General features: G+C 48.4%; 1 protein-coding gene across 3 annotated transcripts; it reads left to right on the top strand.

Annotated features, from left to right (window-relative positions):
• The first annotated feature begins 5,968 nt into the window (after positions 1-5,968).
• On the top strand, positions 5,969-13,899 carry LOC103677190 (olfactory receptor 10H2-like). Of its 3 annotated transcripts, none has more exons than XM_040628171.1 (3): positions 5,969-6,301; positions 12,776-12,860; positions 12,938-13,899. In XM_040628171.1, the coding sequence occupies exons 1-3, from the start codon at positions 6,296-6,298 to the stop codon at positions 13,897-13,899; spliced, it is 1,053 nt and encodes a 350-aa protein (XP_040484105.1). In that variant the 5' UTR covers positions 5,969-6,295. The 3 variants fall into 3 exon arrangements, with proteins under 3 accessions (XP_040484105.1, XP_008704654.2, XP_040484106.1); XM_008706432.2 differs by lacking the exon at positions 5,969-6,301 and adding an exon at positions 11,883-12,108; XM_040628172.1 differs by lacking the exon at positions 5,969-6,301 and adding an exon at positions 12,420-12,634 and having other exon boundaries at positions 12,776-13,899.
• The last annotated feature ends 2,740 nt before the right edge of the window (positions 13,900-16,639 follow it).

The following is a 16,639-nucleotide window of genomic DNA, read 5'->3' on the forward strand; positions in this document are numbered from 1 at the left end:
GATTAGGCCTGTCCCTCTGTTGCTGTTCCAGCTTCTTGAGGTGAGAATATAAAAACTGCATTTTAGATTTTTCTATTCTTTTGAGTGAGGCTTGGATGGCTATGTATTTCCCCCTTAGGACTGCCTTTGCAGTATCCCATAGGTTTTGGACTGTTGTATTTTCATTCTCATTGGTCTCCATAAATTGTTTTATTTGATTTTTGATTTCCTGGTTTATTGAGTCATTCCTGAGCAGGATGGTTCTTAGTCTCCAAGTGTTTGAGTTTCTTCCAAATTTTTCCTTGTGGTTGAGTTCCAATTTCAGAGCGTTGTGGTCTGAGAATATGCAGGGAATAATTTCAGTCTTCTGGTATCAGTTGGGACCTGTTTTGTGTCCCAGAACATGGTCTATTCTTGAGAATGTTCCATGGGCATTAGAATAGAATGAGTATTCTTTGGTTCTGGGGTGTAGTGTTCTATATATATCTATGAGGTCCAACTCGTCGAGTATGGCATTCAAAGCCTTTGATTCTTTGCTTAGTTTTTGCCAGGGTGTTCTGTCTATTTCTGATAGTGGAGTGTTGAGGTCCCCTACTATTAATGTATTTTTATTTATATGTCTCTTTATTCTGGTTAAGAGTTGGCTTGTGTATCTTGCTGCTCCCCTGTTGGGGGCATATATATTTATAATTGTCATATCCACTTGTTGAATACTTCCTTTAAGAATAATATAGTGCCCTTCTGCATCTCTAACTATAGTCTGTAGTTTAAAATCCAGTTTATCTGATATGAGAATTGCTACCCCAGCTTTCTTTTGAGGTCCATTTGCGTGAAAGATGGTACTCCATCCCCTTACTCTCAGTCTGAATGCATCTTTGGGTTCGAAATGAGTCTCTTGTAGACAGCAAATGGATGGGTCATTTCTTTTTATCCAATCTGCAACCCTGTGGTGTTGTAAGGGAGAATTTAAGCCATTAATATTAAGACTGAGTACTGAGAGATATGCTTTTAATGATGCCATGTTGTCAGTAAAGTCTTTGTTTGTATTGGCTGTGACTTTCTGTTCTGTATCACTCTTGGGGCCTTTTTACTTTTATAGAACCCCCCTTAATATCTCCTGTAGGGCTGGTTTCATGGTTACGAAATTGGTTAATGACTGGCGATTCTGGAATGTCTTTATTTCTCCATCAATTCTGAATGACAGCCTTGCTGGATAAAGGATCCTTGGCTGCATGTTTTTCTCTGAAAGAGCTTTAAATATGCTCCCCCAACCCTTTCTCTCATTCCAGGTCTGTGTAGACAGGTCTGACGTAATTCTGATGCCTTTGCCTTGGTACGTGAGAAATTTCTTTGCCCTGGCCGCTTTCAATACTGTATCCTTGGATCTAATATTTGCGAAATGCACTATGACGTGACGTGGCGTAGGTTTGTCATGGTTGAGCTTGGGAGGGGTCCTCTCTGCCTCTTGGACACGAATGTTTGTTTCCCTTGCTAGATTAGGGAAGTTTTCAGCTACAATTTGTTCAAATATCTCTTCTAGACCTCTGTTTTTCTCCACCCCCTCGGGGATGCCGATGATTCTAACATTGGATCGTTTCGTTGAGTCAGTAATCTCCTGTAACCTACATTCGTGGGCATGGATTTTTTTAAGAGCATCTTCTATTTTTATTTTTTCCTCTATTAACCCATCCTCCAATTCACTAATCCTTTCCTCTGCTTCGGTGACCCTGGCCGTCAGAGCCTCTAGTTTTGCCTGCATTTGGCTCATAGAATTTTTAATTTCTGTCAAGTTTGTTGTCATTTCCATCCTTAGATATTCTATATTCTCAGTAACCTTTTCGTTAATACTTTTTTCAATTCTGCTCATCATTTTGACCATCATTACTCTGAATTCCATTTCTGATAAATTGGTTACATCCATATCCGTTACTTCTGTGGCAGAGGCACAGACTCACTGTCTTTTCTTTGCTGGGGGGGGGCTTCTCCTTCTTGTCATTCTGATGAGGAGAGGTTGCGGGGTTGTCCAGAGCCCAAATTATTGACTGGGTCCCAGGCCATGCCCCTTGTTTTATAGGGATCTTAGGGATGTGGGCTTCTTCTTTAAAGATTTTATTTATTTATTTATCTGAGAGAGGGAGACAGACAGTCAGCAAGAACGGGAACAGAAGCAGGGGAGTGGGAGAGGAAGAAGCAGGCTCCCAGCGGAGGAGCCCGATGAGGGACTCCTTTCCGGAACGCCGGGATCACGCCCTAAGCCAGAGACAGGCGCTCAATGACTGCACCACCCAGGCGCCCCAGGTTGTGAGCTTCTTGATTTTTCAGCCTGCCTTCTGTGTTCTGGGGGAGGGGCCTGCCGCACCGATACTCATGCAACCCTGTTTGGGTAGAGTCTCCGTGTCCCCTGTGAGGGGGGATGGGGATGGGCACTCTCTGAGCCGGTATTTCCAGGCTTTTGTTCTCTGGCGGCTTTCCCTGGCGGTTGGCTATGCCTCTTCTGAGAGTCAGAGCAGCAGAGGCGGCATTGTCACAGAACAGAGGGATTGCGGTCCGTTCTCCACTGATGTTCTGGCCACTTTAACTCTGTTACTGTTGGTGCTGCTCAACCCTGCAGCGTCCCGGGTTGTGCGCCCCATACCCGGCGTCCCTGCCCTCACTTCCAGGGCTGGCGCGTCTCTGTCCTTTGTGTTTCTAATGCCGCCAGCCACCGGCCGCCCCGCGCGCTCCCAGGTCTCCCGGTCTCAGTCTATGCCCGGTGAGCACACCCCGATTCCGGAGTTCCGTGAGAAGCCTGGTGGCGCGCGCACCCGGTTCATGGTCTCAGTCTGCTGTTTCTCGGGTGCCGACCGCGAGTCCGCCCGCTCCCCCGTGCAGGTGGCCCACCAGCCGCCAGCCGCCCCGCGCATGCTCCAGGAGCTCCCGGTCTCAGTCTGGATCCCTTGAGCACACCGGGATTCCAGTGTTCCATGAGAAGCCTGGTGGTGCGCGTTCACGGCTCACCAGTCTCAGTCAGCTCTCTTGCGGGTGCCGTCCCTGAGTCCACCCGCTCCCTCGTGCAGGTGGCTGCCACTTCCCAGCGCCCAAACGCGGCGGCTCCCTCCCCGTTCCGTTTATCTTCCGATATCTGTGCACGGTTTCATGGCTCCCCGCTTCATACCTCAATACTCAGCGCTGGGGATGTTCATTTGTAGAGATCCAGATGCATCTTCCTGCGTCTCAGGCTGATTCCGTGGTTATTTAGGCTGGTCTGTTACCTATCCAGCTCGACTCAGGGGACCGGCTGAAAAAGGGGTCCCCTACTCCTCCGCCATCTGGTCCTGAACTTTTTACACCTTGTTGTTTTTTGCTTGTTGTTTGACTTTGTCTTGTGCTTGCTTTGTGTGACATGTATGAAGCCAAGTTAAATAGGAAGTAAAATCTCACTGAGTTTAGAATCCTGAACCTGCTTTACAATTATGTTAACCTTATTTTAGGACTGAATAAAGCTAACATTATGGAAAGACACAACCTGCATATGCACCTTCATAGCATGCTTATGACGGTAGGTTTGGACAAATGACAGTGGGACCTGATGCTCACTGAGGAAGGGTACAAATCCAGGAAAATAAGTTCATCACAGCCCACTCTGATTCTGACATAATATCCATTTATTGTTGACTTTGGTGCTACGTCTAGCCCAAGAACCGCAACCATAAATCCATTTCCTTGAAATTAGCATTTATTTGTGTGAATGATAAACTCATATTTTCCTAAATGAGTGTCTCCCCAGGAGAAGGGAAAACCAGAAGGAACCTCAACTTGCTTGCTCTGCATTTGAATTTCCAGGGCCTGGAACACAGAAATCACTCAATAATGCTTGATAGATGAATGGATGGATAGGTTCCAAAGGCATGGGGTAAGGTGGGTAAACAGGGAGATGGTCACTATATACCCAGACTCCTACAGGGCTCTCCCAGGTGATGAAATAACAGTATGGAGCACTTACTGAACATTTGCTAAGGACCAGACAGTTTATACACTAGGCAGGGACTATGACTATTGGCATCCCCAGTTTCAGACAGAGAATCAGAACGGTGTGGTCATTTGACCAAGGCGCCACAACCAGGAAGTGGCTGGGCCAGGATTTCCACCTGAGTCTGTCTGATGTGAGTCGGTGCCCTGAGGCACAGAGCCACCCCAGCTACTACACTAAGTCTCTCCTTGCCTATTAATCTGTGTTTAAGAACATGAAGAGAGCTGAACAAACACACTGGTGGCTTGTTAGTCTTTGTTTGAAGAAGTAAACAAAAAGCTCCCAGAGAATTCAGTGGAAGTGACGTCTTGTTGGGGTACCAAGCAATTAGTAGAATTGTCTGATGCTGCCACCTCCCGCCCTGCCCTCACGTGCTCGGAGCCCACCTGCCAGGGCCTCTGGGTCTGTTCCTAGAGGACACAGAGAGGCGAACAGAGTTAGGCTCCTCAGGAGTCAGTCAATGGCGTTAAAGAGCATGATGGGACCCCTTCCCTGCATAACCTGCCCAGCCCGGCTGACATACCAATCCCTAGAAGCCAAGACCCTGGTTCATTATTGAACAAGTGACAGGATTTTAAGTGAGACCTGGGAACTCATTAAAAGTTGACACACAATTCCCCATCTCCACTTCATTTGTGGAAATTAAAGAATCCCTAAGGATTGGCTTCAAGCAGATGAGTTTCAGTGCACATCTCAGGGCTGGGGTGGAGACAGAGCCACGGCTTCAGTGCACTCCAGAGGAATGGTCCCCAGATAGTTTTCCCACTTAGTCTCAAGCTCAGGCTTGGTGTTTGATTAGCACCAAGAGACGTAGGTGGGAAATGGAGGTGACCATGTCTTGGCCCACGCACCAGTTTCCTGGAGCTCAGAGTGGCCAAGTTCTACACTATGCACCTTGGCAGAACCATAGCCTGTAAACCACGTGGTGGCAAGTGGCCATTGTGAACACTCCATGCTGCTAGGCACAGACAGGGACAAAGGTCCCTAGAGCTCTGAGGGCAGCTAAGATTTCTACTTCCACAGGAATGCTCACTGCACTGCATTATAGATATTACCTGATCAACTCCTTCCCTCCTTCCCCACTAGACTAGCAGCCCTGAGAGGGTAGGACCAAGCCAAACTAGCTTAGTATTGTGTTGCCAGAGCCAGGCACCTGATAGGTGTTCACTAAAACTGGCTGAGAAAACAACTCGTCTCTCAGTACAACGCTACAGAAAGTATGTCTGCTGCAAAATCCTTCTGAAATATGAATGGCTCATCCCTAATTTACCTGAAATTCACTTTCCAGGGGTGAGTATGTGAATGACATGAGAGGAACCACCTACCCTCTTGTGTGTGTATCACAGCCAGTATTTCGTGTCGATGAGGGCCGTCCCGTGGCAGCTGGCTCTATGGAATAGGGTCCTTTTGTTTGGATCCGTGTGTGTCTTTAAGCCATCTTGAGCCACTCACTTCTCCCCTCCTGTTCAAGCCTCCTGTCACATTGGCTTTCTTCTGTTCCTTACATGGACAGTCATCTTCCCACCTCAGATGCCTGGCACAGGCTGTTCCCTCTGCCTGATGCACCCTTTCCTCACACTCTACCTCTGGAGCAGAAAGCCTCAGCCGAAATGCCCCCTTCTCCATAATACCCCCGCCATCTGCCCTGCTCTCATAGCCCACCACCTTCCCTTCCTCAAACATCTCATATTCTTGACTACATTCAGGTACTCATCACCCGCCTTCTCCCCTCTACTGTCATGTCCACAGGAGCAGGCATGTCAGTCCTCGTCACCGTTGGGTCCCCAGAGAAGGGCTCAGACATTGCACACACAGCTGTTGGACACACGCTAGCTGGGGCTGGACGTTGTCTGAGTGGGAGATAAGAGTTATCTGGCCCATAGGCTTTGGGTACCGAGGCTGGTCATGCTTATCACACTAACCAGCTAGTGTGGCCTGTTCCGACCTCACCCAGTTATCAAAGAGCAGATCAAGCATGAGGCTTCCTCCCTCCATGTACCATCACACAGCCGCCTAGCAAAACGAGGGGGGACTTCTTAAACAAGATTATGACCAAGGGTTTGAAGAGTTTTTCAACTTGACTTAACAGCTCAATCCACAGTGCGAATTTTCTCCTATACACAATCGTGGTGTTTCTAGTTTGGACCGAGATGGAAAGTGACTGGACCTGAGTGCCACCTCTAAGAGTGACTGGGCAAGGGAGGAGAGACAGGCGAGTGCTGAAGTCATTCAGATCCTGGAGATAAATATCACGAAGGTGCAGCCCACTGCCAGGACGCTACAGCCCCATTGACTTCCCTGAAACGTATGGAGGTAAAAAGATCCGAAAAGGAAATCCACTGTCTGTTAATGTGTCCTGCCATTTTCATGCGCCTGGGATTAGATGCAGGACTCAGGGAAAGGTACCCCACATACCCTGGGCCAGGGGCGCAGTGCTGTAGAGGAAAGCAGGTGCAGGACATTACTCTTGGGGACGGGCTTGGTCAGACCCATCTCTCCGTCTGCATCTGTGAGCACTGACTGTGGCACCCAGCGGGGGCTGCTGAATGTCTGGGGTAGGAATCAAGTCAGTATTTCTTGGTCACCCCTGGGTCAGACCTAGGGCACAGACCCAGAAATGCACGAATCCTGCGTCATAGAACAACTGAGCAAAGCTACAAGGCTGTGATTCAAAGGGACTTTGGTTACTGGTTATTTTATTTCCAGTGGCCACACACTGCTTGGCACACAGTAGGTTCACAAGAAATACCTATGAGACAAATGAAAGCATGGTACCCATAGTTCAAGAAAAAGATTAAAATGGGCGTTGCGGAGGAAGCGTTCACCACAACTGAGCACCTACTGCGTGCCAGGCTCTTTAAACACAAAGTGTCTCTTCTCCTTATCATTCAGCCCCATTTCACCAAAGAGAAAGTGAGGCCCAGAGAGGCCAAGCCACTTGTCCATGGTCACAGCGCCCCCTCCAGGCAGGGCTGCAAGATTCAGCGGCACTGAGACCTTGGGCTTCACTCCAGCTCCTGGCTTATTATTGACCCCCTTCTGTGACCTTAGCCTTACAGCCTGACCTCTCTGGGTGTCCAGAAGCAGCAACAATGATTTTTCTCCTTAGTCCTGAATTCATTTCTTGGTTGAACGTGTGTTTCTGTGATGTCCGTTCTGGAATTGAGTTGTGCCAGAAAATCCCCCAGATTGCCCCCACATTCGGGGTCTTCTGCTGTGCCAGTGGGCTAGAGCTTAGAGGAGAGTGTCCTCAGGACCCTCAGTCCAGGCTGGCACCACCTTCCAGCCCACTCTCCTGCAGGCCCCAGAGAGGTAGATCCAAGGTGCCTCCATTCTCTTCACATTTTGGCCCCTGTCTGACATCCCAGCCTCCCCGCCCCCATTCTGGGCACTTCATGCCTTTGCTCATGTTGGGTCCCCTGCTTGTCGTTCCCTCCATGATGCCGTGTGTCATGGGCCGTTCATCCTTCAGACTACAGCTCAGATGCCATGTCCCTCCTTTCCCTCCTCCACTGTAGGTTCTCCCAGCATGTGCATGTCCTTCCTTCACTGTTTTCTTGAATGCATCTTTATTGAGAATTCACTGTTCCATTTAATTGTTACCATTCTGGGTGCCAGGAACACTGCATGCTCCCAGTGAGATGCCATCTCTGCCCTCAGGAGGTCTGTCGAAGTCTACTGGGAGACACAGACCCATAACCAGGTGATGACAGCACCATGGGATGGGGACTTCAGGCAAGCGAGGAGTCAGAGGGGCACTTGGCCAAGTCTGGGGTGTGGCGATGCAGGATAGGCTTCCTGGAGGAGGTGGCATGTGACCTGAGACCGGTTGATAGAAGCAGATGGGGGTGGGGCATGAGGGATGCAGTGGGACCTGGAGATGATATTGTTTGTTACCCTCAAGAAATTGAAAATGGTCGCATCTCATTTTAGCCTAGAGACACAGAGCTGGGGTGCCGTGTTGGAAGAGGGAGAGGCAGCAGAGAGCGGAACCTGCAGAGGCTAACAAGGACCAGACTTTTGGCTGCAGTGAAGCATCTGGAACTAGGGAGCCATGGCTGGTTCCAAGCAGGGGGGAGGATGTACTGTGGTTTGTTTAGCAGGATCCCTCTGATGTTGTGTAGGAAGCAGGTGTAGAGGTGAGAGCTGAAGCAGAGAACTGAATCAGGGGGGATGCTGTAGTGGGTTACAATAGTGTCGGTCAGAAATGCAAGTCCATTTGGAACCTCAGAAGTGACCGTGTTTTTAGTTTTTTATTTTTATTTATTTATTTTTATAATAATTTTTTATTACGTTATGTTAGTCACCATACAGCACATCATTAGGTTTTGATGCAGTGTTCCATGATTCATTGTTTGTGTATTACACCCAGTGCACCATGCAATACGTGCCCTCCTTAATACCCATCTCTGGCCTATCCCAATCCCCCACCCCCTGAAGCCCTCAGTTTGTTTCCAAGAGTCCATAGTGACCGTGTTTTTAATAGGGTCTTCACAGATGTATTTAGGGAAGGATCGCAAGATGAAATCGTCTTGAGTGTTGGGCCCTTAAATGTCTGGTGTCTAATGACTGGTGTCCTTATAAGGAGAGGAGAGGACACACAGACACAAGGAGAAGTTCATGTGAAAACACAGGTAGAGATTGGCATGATGCAGTCATGGTGCTTGCAGCCAGCAGAAGCCGGCAGAGAGGCATAGGGCTGGTCCTCCCTCAGAGCCTCTAGAAGGAACTACCTTGCTGACACGTGGCCGCCAGAGCTGTGAGAGAGCACATTTCTGGTTTTTTGAGTCACCCAGCTTGTGGCAATTTGTCTCCTCAGCCCCAGGAAACTAATGCAAGGGGGGATGGTGTCTTCTAGGACATATGTGTTCACACCAGCATGGGGGACCTGGTCGTGAGAACACAGGGAGGGAGGAGAGTGGACACTGAGCTGCACTGTGGCCCAAGAGCAAGGCAAGCCTGGCTGCTGGGAGCTGTGAGGGCTTGGCACTGTCTCCTCCCTCCCTCCTCAGGGCTCAGCCTGGGTCAGCCTGGGCCCAGAGCAGGGCCATGCCTTAGAGATTCCATCGGTGGCCCAGGACCTCTGCTTCTGCAGAGGCCAGATATCAGCCCCTCCTCTGGACCACTCCCAGGGCCGGGACCCAGGGTTTCCCCACCAAAGCTCTGGGCAACTGTGCTGTCCTCTCTGGGATGGCCCAGGGGTGCCTGTGTGTGGGGTGTGGATGGGGCTTGAGCTTTGGGAATGGAGTGTCCATAGTCCACCATGCATGAGCACAAAGGAGTATGCTCAGAGAGTAGGGGAGGGGCGCCAGCGACCCTTTTGTATTCCTTCCCCTGTCCAGTTAGAGGCAGTCTTGTCACCTCCATCTCCTGGATTAACCATTCCCTGCACAGCGCAGCTGGGAGGCCTCAGGGAAGGTTTGGAGGCTACCTGTACTGCTCTGGGCTAATCTCAGGGAAGCCTCTGGAAGTCTCCCTGAGGGCCTCCCCCAGCCCCCGCCCCCGCCCCCACCCTCCTGACTCTGGGGCCTGCGGGTGGCCCCGCCCACAGCCTGAGTCCACAGGCAGCCTCCCCTGGGAAGCCTTGGAATGCCACTCAAATACAGCTAGAGAAAGTGCAGGTGCAGCCTCCAGCCCTGCCCACCCCACTTCTGAGCTCCTGGTGTTGAGTGTGAGTGAGGGGACCCAGGGTTTCCTCTGCGACGCCCCCAGACTTCTCCCAGTGGCCGACCCTGCCAACAGAGGCGAGTGTGTGACCCTGGGTGCCTTTCAGGAGGAGGTGATGCAAGCGTGGGTTCCCTGGGAAGGACAGTGGATAATAAGAATGTTGGGGTGGATCTTGGGATCCAGAACTGTGCCTGGGCAGAGGCCTCTAATTCCGCAATCGCGCATCCAGGCTGGGCGGTGTGCGCAGAGTCCATGCGCTTCCCCTGAGCCTCCTGGCTGCCTCCGCAGGTCTTAGCATGAAGGTTGTCTGCCAAGGACCCCCGGCGTTAGTCACCGTCTTCGCACTTCTGCTGTGTCATACTGTGAGAGTGTACGTCTGTGTGCACCTGCAGGTGTGCCTGTGGCCGCGACTCTGCAGGTGTGTGGGTCCATCCGTGTGGCGGGGTCTCCGCATCTGTGTGAGTGCGCGGGTCTGAATGCGCGCCCCAGGTGCATGGGGGCCTGCTGTGTGCCTATCTGGTGTGTGAGCTTGAGGCAGCTGTGCAGTGGTAGTTGGGGTGGTGGAAGGCAGGTATGTGGAGGTGTGGGGACACACCCATATGTAGGTGTTTGTGACACACAGAGGCACCCAGATCCCAGTCTGTAAGAACAGGAGGGTGTCCACCCCTGAGTAGAGCTGTTCTGAGGTGTCTCCCCTTCTGCTGTCTCACACACCTGGGCAGAGGATCAGAGGCTGCCCTGGAAGGCACAGGAAGGCTAAGGGCAGGTGGTGGGCTCCTCTTCCCTGATCTCCCCTCTGGGCGTAGGCACTCACTCTCTCATTTTCTGGGAACAGGCTGGGCTGTGACCCAGGGACAGGCAGCACAGAGGTAGAGGAGGGCCGAGGAAGGCCCATTTGCTTTCTTAAAAAAAGGGGCAAAATTCACATAAGAGAGAACTAACCATTTGGAATTGTACAAATCATTGGCATTTAGCACATTCACAATGTTGTGCAACCAGCACCCCTTTGTAGTTGCAAAATATTTTCATCACCCCAAAAGGAAACATTGCCTTCATTAGTAGTCACTTCCCCATTCCCCTCCCTCCCCAGGCTGCAGCTTCCCCCAACCCCTAAGCTTCTTGCTGTGTCTCTGCATTTGCATATTTTGGGTATTTCATATTAATGGAATCAGACAACCTTTTGTTCAGACAATCTTTTGTGCCTGGCTTTTTTTCACATAGCATGACGTTTTCAAGGTTCATTTATGTTGTAGCACGTGTTCGTACTTTGAGGTGTAAAAGACACACAATATAAAATTTATTATCTTAAGCATTTTTAAGTATGCAGTTCGGTGGCGTGCAGTATATTCACATTGCTGTGTAACGGATCTGCAGAACTCTTTTCATCTTGCTAAACAGAAACTCTATACCCATTAAACAAAACTCCCATTTCCCACTCCCATCGACCTTGGCAACCTCCATTCTACTTTGTCTCTATGAATTGGACCGTTTTAGCTACCTCACATAACCCCGATCCTACAGGATTTCTCCTTTTGGGGACTGGCTGATTCCACATAGCATAATGTTCTCAAGGCCCATTCATGTTGTAGCATGTGACAGGATTTCCTTCCTTTCAAGGTTGAATGATATTCCATAATATGGCTATATCACATCTTGTTTATCCGTTCATCCTCCAATGGACTTCGCAGTTGTTTCTCCCTCATCGCTATTGTGACCAGTGCGGCTATGACCAGGAGTGTGCAAATATCTCTGCCAGACCCTGCTTTTGCCACGTTTGCATATATGTCCAGAAGAGGGATGGCCAAGGCGTAGGGAGCTCTATTTTTAATTTTCTGAGGACCATTCATACTGTTTTCCATAGCTGTTGCACGACTCTGCAATCCCGCCAACAATGCACAGAGTTCCAATTTCTCCACATCCTTGCCATTTTAAATGGCACAACACAGTGCCATCGAAACATTCACAGTGTTGTTCCACCAACATTCTATTCGTTCCAAGATATTTCACCACCCCAGACGGTAATCTGTAACCCATTAACAGTCACTCTCCATTCACCCCCTACTCCCGTTCCCTGACATCCGCTAATCTGCTTTCTGTCTTGATGCGTTTACCTATTCTGGATATTTCCAATAAATGAAATCATACACTATGTGGTCTTTGTGGCTGGCTTCATTCACTCAGCATGTTGTCTTTGAGGTTCATCCATGTTGCAGCGGGTGTCAGTACTTCCTGCTTCTGTATGCCTTAAAGATATTCCGTCATATGGCTATAGCCCTTTTTGTTTATCCATTCATCTTGGATCCATCCTGCATTTTAAAAAAGATGTTGCATTTTTGCATCAAGTCTGTTGGTGGCAGAGAGAGGAAGACAGAGAGACAGAAAGACAGAGAAGGAACACTGGATGGAGCAGGTGCTTGGAAGGACAGCTGCCCTCACAGGGAGCTGGGGCACATGTGAGTCTGTTGCCACTCGGGGAAGGATTATGAGAGAAGCCACAGCCGTGAGCCTTGGTTGCTCCACAAAGCAGGAGGTTGGGGAGAGGAGAGTGGGTAGGGCTCGAGGAGAGGGAAGGACATTCAGAGAAGAGCATTGGTAAGTGACCAGAGATAGAGTGCCCAGCAGGGGTCAGAGAATGTGACTCTGCTGATGCTGGTCAGTGCTGTGTCCTTGTGGGGAGTCACACAAGTTACACCACACAACAGCAACAGTAGCTAAGAGCTGAGTGTGAATCAGCTCCCCTGAGTGTCACAAAAGCCTTGTGGCATAAGGATTATTATTCCATGTTCTCAGTGAGCTGGTAAAGGATAATGCTGAGAATTAACCAGAATCTACATCCTCTCCATGCCAACAGGAGAGGGGACCTCCAGCTGAAGAGAGCAATTAGGGAGTAGCTTGCATGTAAAATTCAGGAAGGATTGGAAATCACAGAGATGTAGAGAAGCATGGAGTGGCCAGCATGTTCAAAGGCAGGGAAACCAGGTGATTGTTCATGGAGTCAATACTAGTAATAATAGTAGTTGTAATTATTATTATCAGTATTACTTTTTATTGTGTTCTTACTATGCACCTGGGCTTGCACTACACAATTGAGGCTCACTATCTTCTGTGAACCCCAAACAGCTCTGCAGAGCACTGACAGTCATCATAGGCAGCGGATGGCAGAGGGACTGGCCATGGTCTCCAGGGCGAGGGCCCCCCCCAACAGGTAAGTCCTCCCAGGCTGGCTCAGCACAGACCCAGAGCTCCTTCCCACCAGGCAGCCTTCACTCTCTCTCCACCCAGGGATGGCCACCACTATGGGTCTAAACCACAGCTCCGTGTCTGAATTCATCCTCGTGGGCTTCTCCAACTTCCCTCCACATCTCCTGCCCATCTTCTTCCTGCTGTTCCTGCTCATGTACCTGTTCACACTGCTGGGGAACCTGCTCATCATGGTCACTGTCCAGAGTGAGCGCGGCCTGCACACGCCCATGTACCTCTTCCTGTGCACCCTGTCCATCTCCGAGATCCTCTACACCTTGGCCATCACGCCCCGCCTGCTGGCTGACCTGCTCTCCACCCAGCGCACCATTGCCTTTGGGGCCTGTGCCAGCCAGATGTTCTTCTCCTTCACATTCGGCTTCACCCACTCTTTCCTGCTCACCATCATGGGCTACGACCGCTATGTGGCCATCTGCCACCCCTTGCGCTACAGCGTGTTCATGAGCCCACGTGCCTGCATCTGCTTGGTGGCTTGGTCCTGGGCTGGTGGCTCAGTCATAGGGTTGGTCGTGGCCACAGCCATTTTCCACCTCACCTTCTGTGGACCCAATGAGATCCACCATTTTTTATGTCATGTGCCTCCTCTCTTGAAGCTGGCCTGTGGAACTGATGTACCAGTGGTGGCCCTGGGTGTGGGGCTGGTATGTATCACTGTCTTGTTGGGCTGCTTTCTCCTCATCCTCCTCTCCTACACCTTAATTGGGGCTGCCATCTTGAAAATCCCCTCTGCTGAAGGCCGGCACAAAGCCTTCTCCACCTGTGCATCCCACCTCATTGTGGTCATTGTGCACTATGGCTTTGCCTCTATCATCTACCTCAAGCCCAAGAGTCTGCACTCCCAGGAAAGCAACACCCTGATGGCCATCACCTACACAGTCCTCACGCCCTTCCTCAGTCCCATCATCTTCAGTCTCAGGAATAAGGAGCTGAAGACCGCCATGAAGAAGACTTTCCTTAGCAAACTCTATCCCTCTGGCATCTAAGTGGCCAGTGTGAAGGTGGTTTTAGAAGAAGGTAGAAGGATGACCATACCCTCATCTGTACAATGGGGTTAACAATGACTAGCTAGTAAGGTTGGTCAAAAGATGTGTGACAACACCCATGACGTAACAGGTGCTCAATAAATGTGACCTTTTCTTCTTCTTCCTCCCTGGTTGTGTCTTGGAAATCAGTTTTATTTGTAATCAAACAGCTTTGTTGAGATATGGTCCACATGCCGTATAATTCACCCATTTAAAGTACACAAGTCGGTTGGTCTCTAGTATATTCAGAGTTATGTGGTCATCACCACAATCAATTTGAAAAATTTTTGTCACCGAAAAAGGAAACCTCTACCCATTCAGTGCCCATTTCTTCCCCAACACCTATAACCACCAGCCTTAAGAAACCAGTTTTTTTTTTCAGGAAATAATGTTAAAAATTTTTTTTACTTTGGGGCGCCTGGGTGGCACAACAGTTGGGCGTCTGCCTTTGGCTCAGGGCGTGATCCCGGCATGATGGGATCGAGCCCCACATCGGGCTCTTCTGCTGTGAGCCTGCTTCTTCCTCTCCCATTCCCCCTGCTTGTGTTCCTTCTCTCACTGGCTGTCTCTCTCTCCGTCGAATAAATAAATAAAATCTTTAAAAAAAAAAAAACTAACTGGAATTTAAGCAAAAACCTTAAAAAATAAAATGAGAAGAAAAAAATTTATAAAAAAATTTTTTTTACTTGAAGTAAGTTGCCACATGATGTTACATTAATTTCGATTGTACAGCGTAGTGATTCAACACCACAAATGCTATTATAATAGGTGTGAGGTGGTATCTCATTGTGGTTTTGATTTGAATTTCCCTAATGGCAAGTGATGTGGAGCATTTTTTTCATGTGTCTGTTGGCCATTTGGATGTCTTCTTTGGAGAAGTGTGTGTTCATGTCTTCTGCCCATTTCTTGACTGGATTATTTGTTTTTTGGGTGTTGAGTTTGACAAGTTCTTTAGAGATCTTGGATACCAGACCTTTTTTTTTTTAATTTCCTTTTTAAAAATTATTAACATATACACTGTATTATTTGTTTCAGGGGTACAGGTCTGTGAATCATGAGTCTTACACAATACACAGCGTAGCACATACTATCCCCAATGTCCATCACTCAGCCACCCCATCCCTCCCACCCCCCTCCACTCCAGCAGCCCTCAGTTTGTTTCCTGAGATTAGGAGTCTCTTATGGTTTGTCTCCCTCTCTGGTTTCGTCTTGTTTTATTTTTTCCTCTCTTCCCTTTTGATCCTCTGCCTTGTTTCTTAAATTCCACATATCAGTGAGATCATATGATAATTGTCTTCCTCTGATTGACTTATTTCGCTTAGCATAATACCCTCTAGTTCCATTTCCTTACACCACACACAAAAATAGACTCAAAATGGATGAAAGACCTTAATGTGAGACAGGAATCCATCAAAATCCTTGAGGAGAACAAGGCAGCAACCTCTTCGACCTCAGCTGACACAACTTCTTCCTAGACATATCGCCAAAAACAAGGGAAGCAAGAGCAAAAATGAACTATTGGGTCTTCATCAAGATAAAAAGCTTTTTCACAGCAAGGAAACAGTCAACAAAACCAAAAGACAACCAACAGAATGGGAGAAGATATTTGCAAATGACATATCAGATCCAAAGTCTCTAAAGAACTTATCAAACCCAACTTTTTAAAAATTTAAATTCAATTAGCTAAGGTATAGTACACATTGGTTTTTGATATAATGTTCTTTTTGTTGTTGTTTATAATGTTCAATGCCTAATTACCCAACTTTTACTGGTGAATTGTCTATTTGCGTTGGTAATTTGCCAAATGTTAGTAGCATGTGATCTCTTTGACAGCTCACCCTCTTTATTTTGATCCTGTGAGTTTCCCACTACCATTGGCTGGGAAACCCTTAAGGATGACTTCAGACATGGAGCTGTGGTGTAACCCGCACATGGCAACCATCCCTGCTGGGGAAGGAGGGATGAAAGCCCAGTGGACGTGACTCAGGGTCTCTACTGAGCCCTGCCTGGGAGGACTTCCTGGAAGGGTCCCTCCCCACCCCCAACCATGGCCAGTCCCTCTGCAATATGGTGTTCATAGTAATGGTTTGTGCTTCACAGAGCTGCTCGGGTTACGTAAGATCATTCACCTCTAGTGCTCAGCACAGGTCCTGGCGCATAGTAAGGATTCAAAATAATATTAATAATTATTATGACCACTACTCTCAAACACTAATGAAAGGAGATCAGGGTCTGTGTTCAGCCACACCTGGGTTGAGTCCTACTTCAGAGCTTTTAGGTGCCTCCAGCTATTTTTCTAAGAAAGAAGGGAAAATTCAAGAAAAAAACAAGTCCAGTCTTTCCTTAAAAACTGTACACTGTGATCTCTAATAAAAAATTTGAATTGGAACATCTGGTGCTGGTTGGCATTCCATCTTTGAAAGGATAATGCCCATCTCACATCACTATGCCCAGTATGCTTGCTTCAACTCTGAGCTGTGTGCAAGCCTTAGTAAGTATTACATGGTGGCTTTCTTCTTTTTATACAAAACTCTACAAATTATCTGCATGAAAATCTGTTAAAAAAAATTGTGTTGTTTTAAAACACTGCTCCAAGAAAAGCCCAAACCAGCTTTGGGTTGGTTCCTTACTTCTTCCTATAATAAGTCGCTTTATATCTATTGATATTAAAATGTAATATTATATGTTATGTAGTATTGTA

The sequence above is a fragment of the Ursus maritimus genome, unplaced genomic scaffold (assembly GCF_017311325.1).
Source record: "Ursus maritimus isolate PB19 unplaced genomic scaffold, ASM1731132v1 scaffold_14, whole genome shotgun sequence".
Taxonomy (NCBI): domain Eukaryota; kingdom Metazoa; phylum Chordata; class Mammalia; order Carnivora; family Ursidae; genus Ursus; species Ursus maritimus.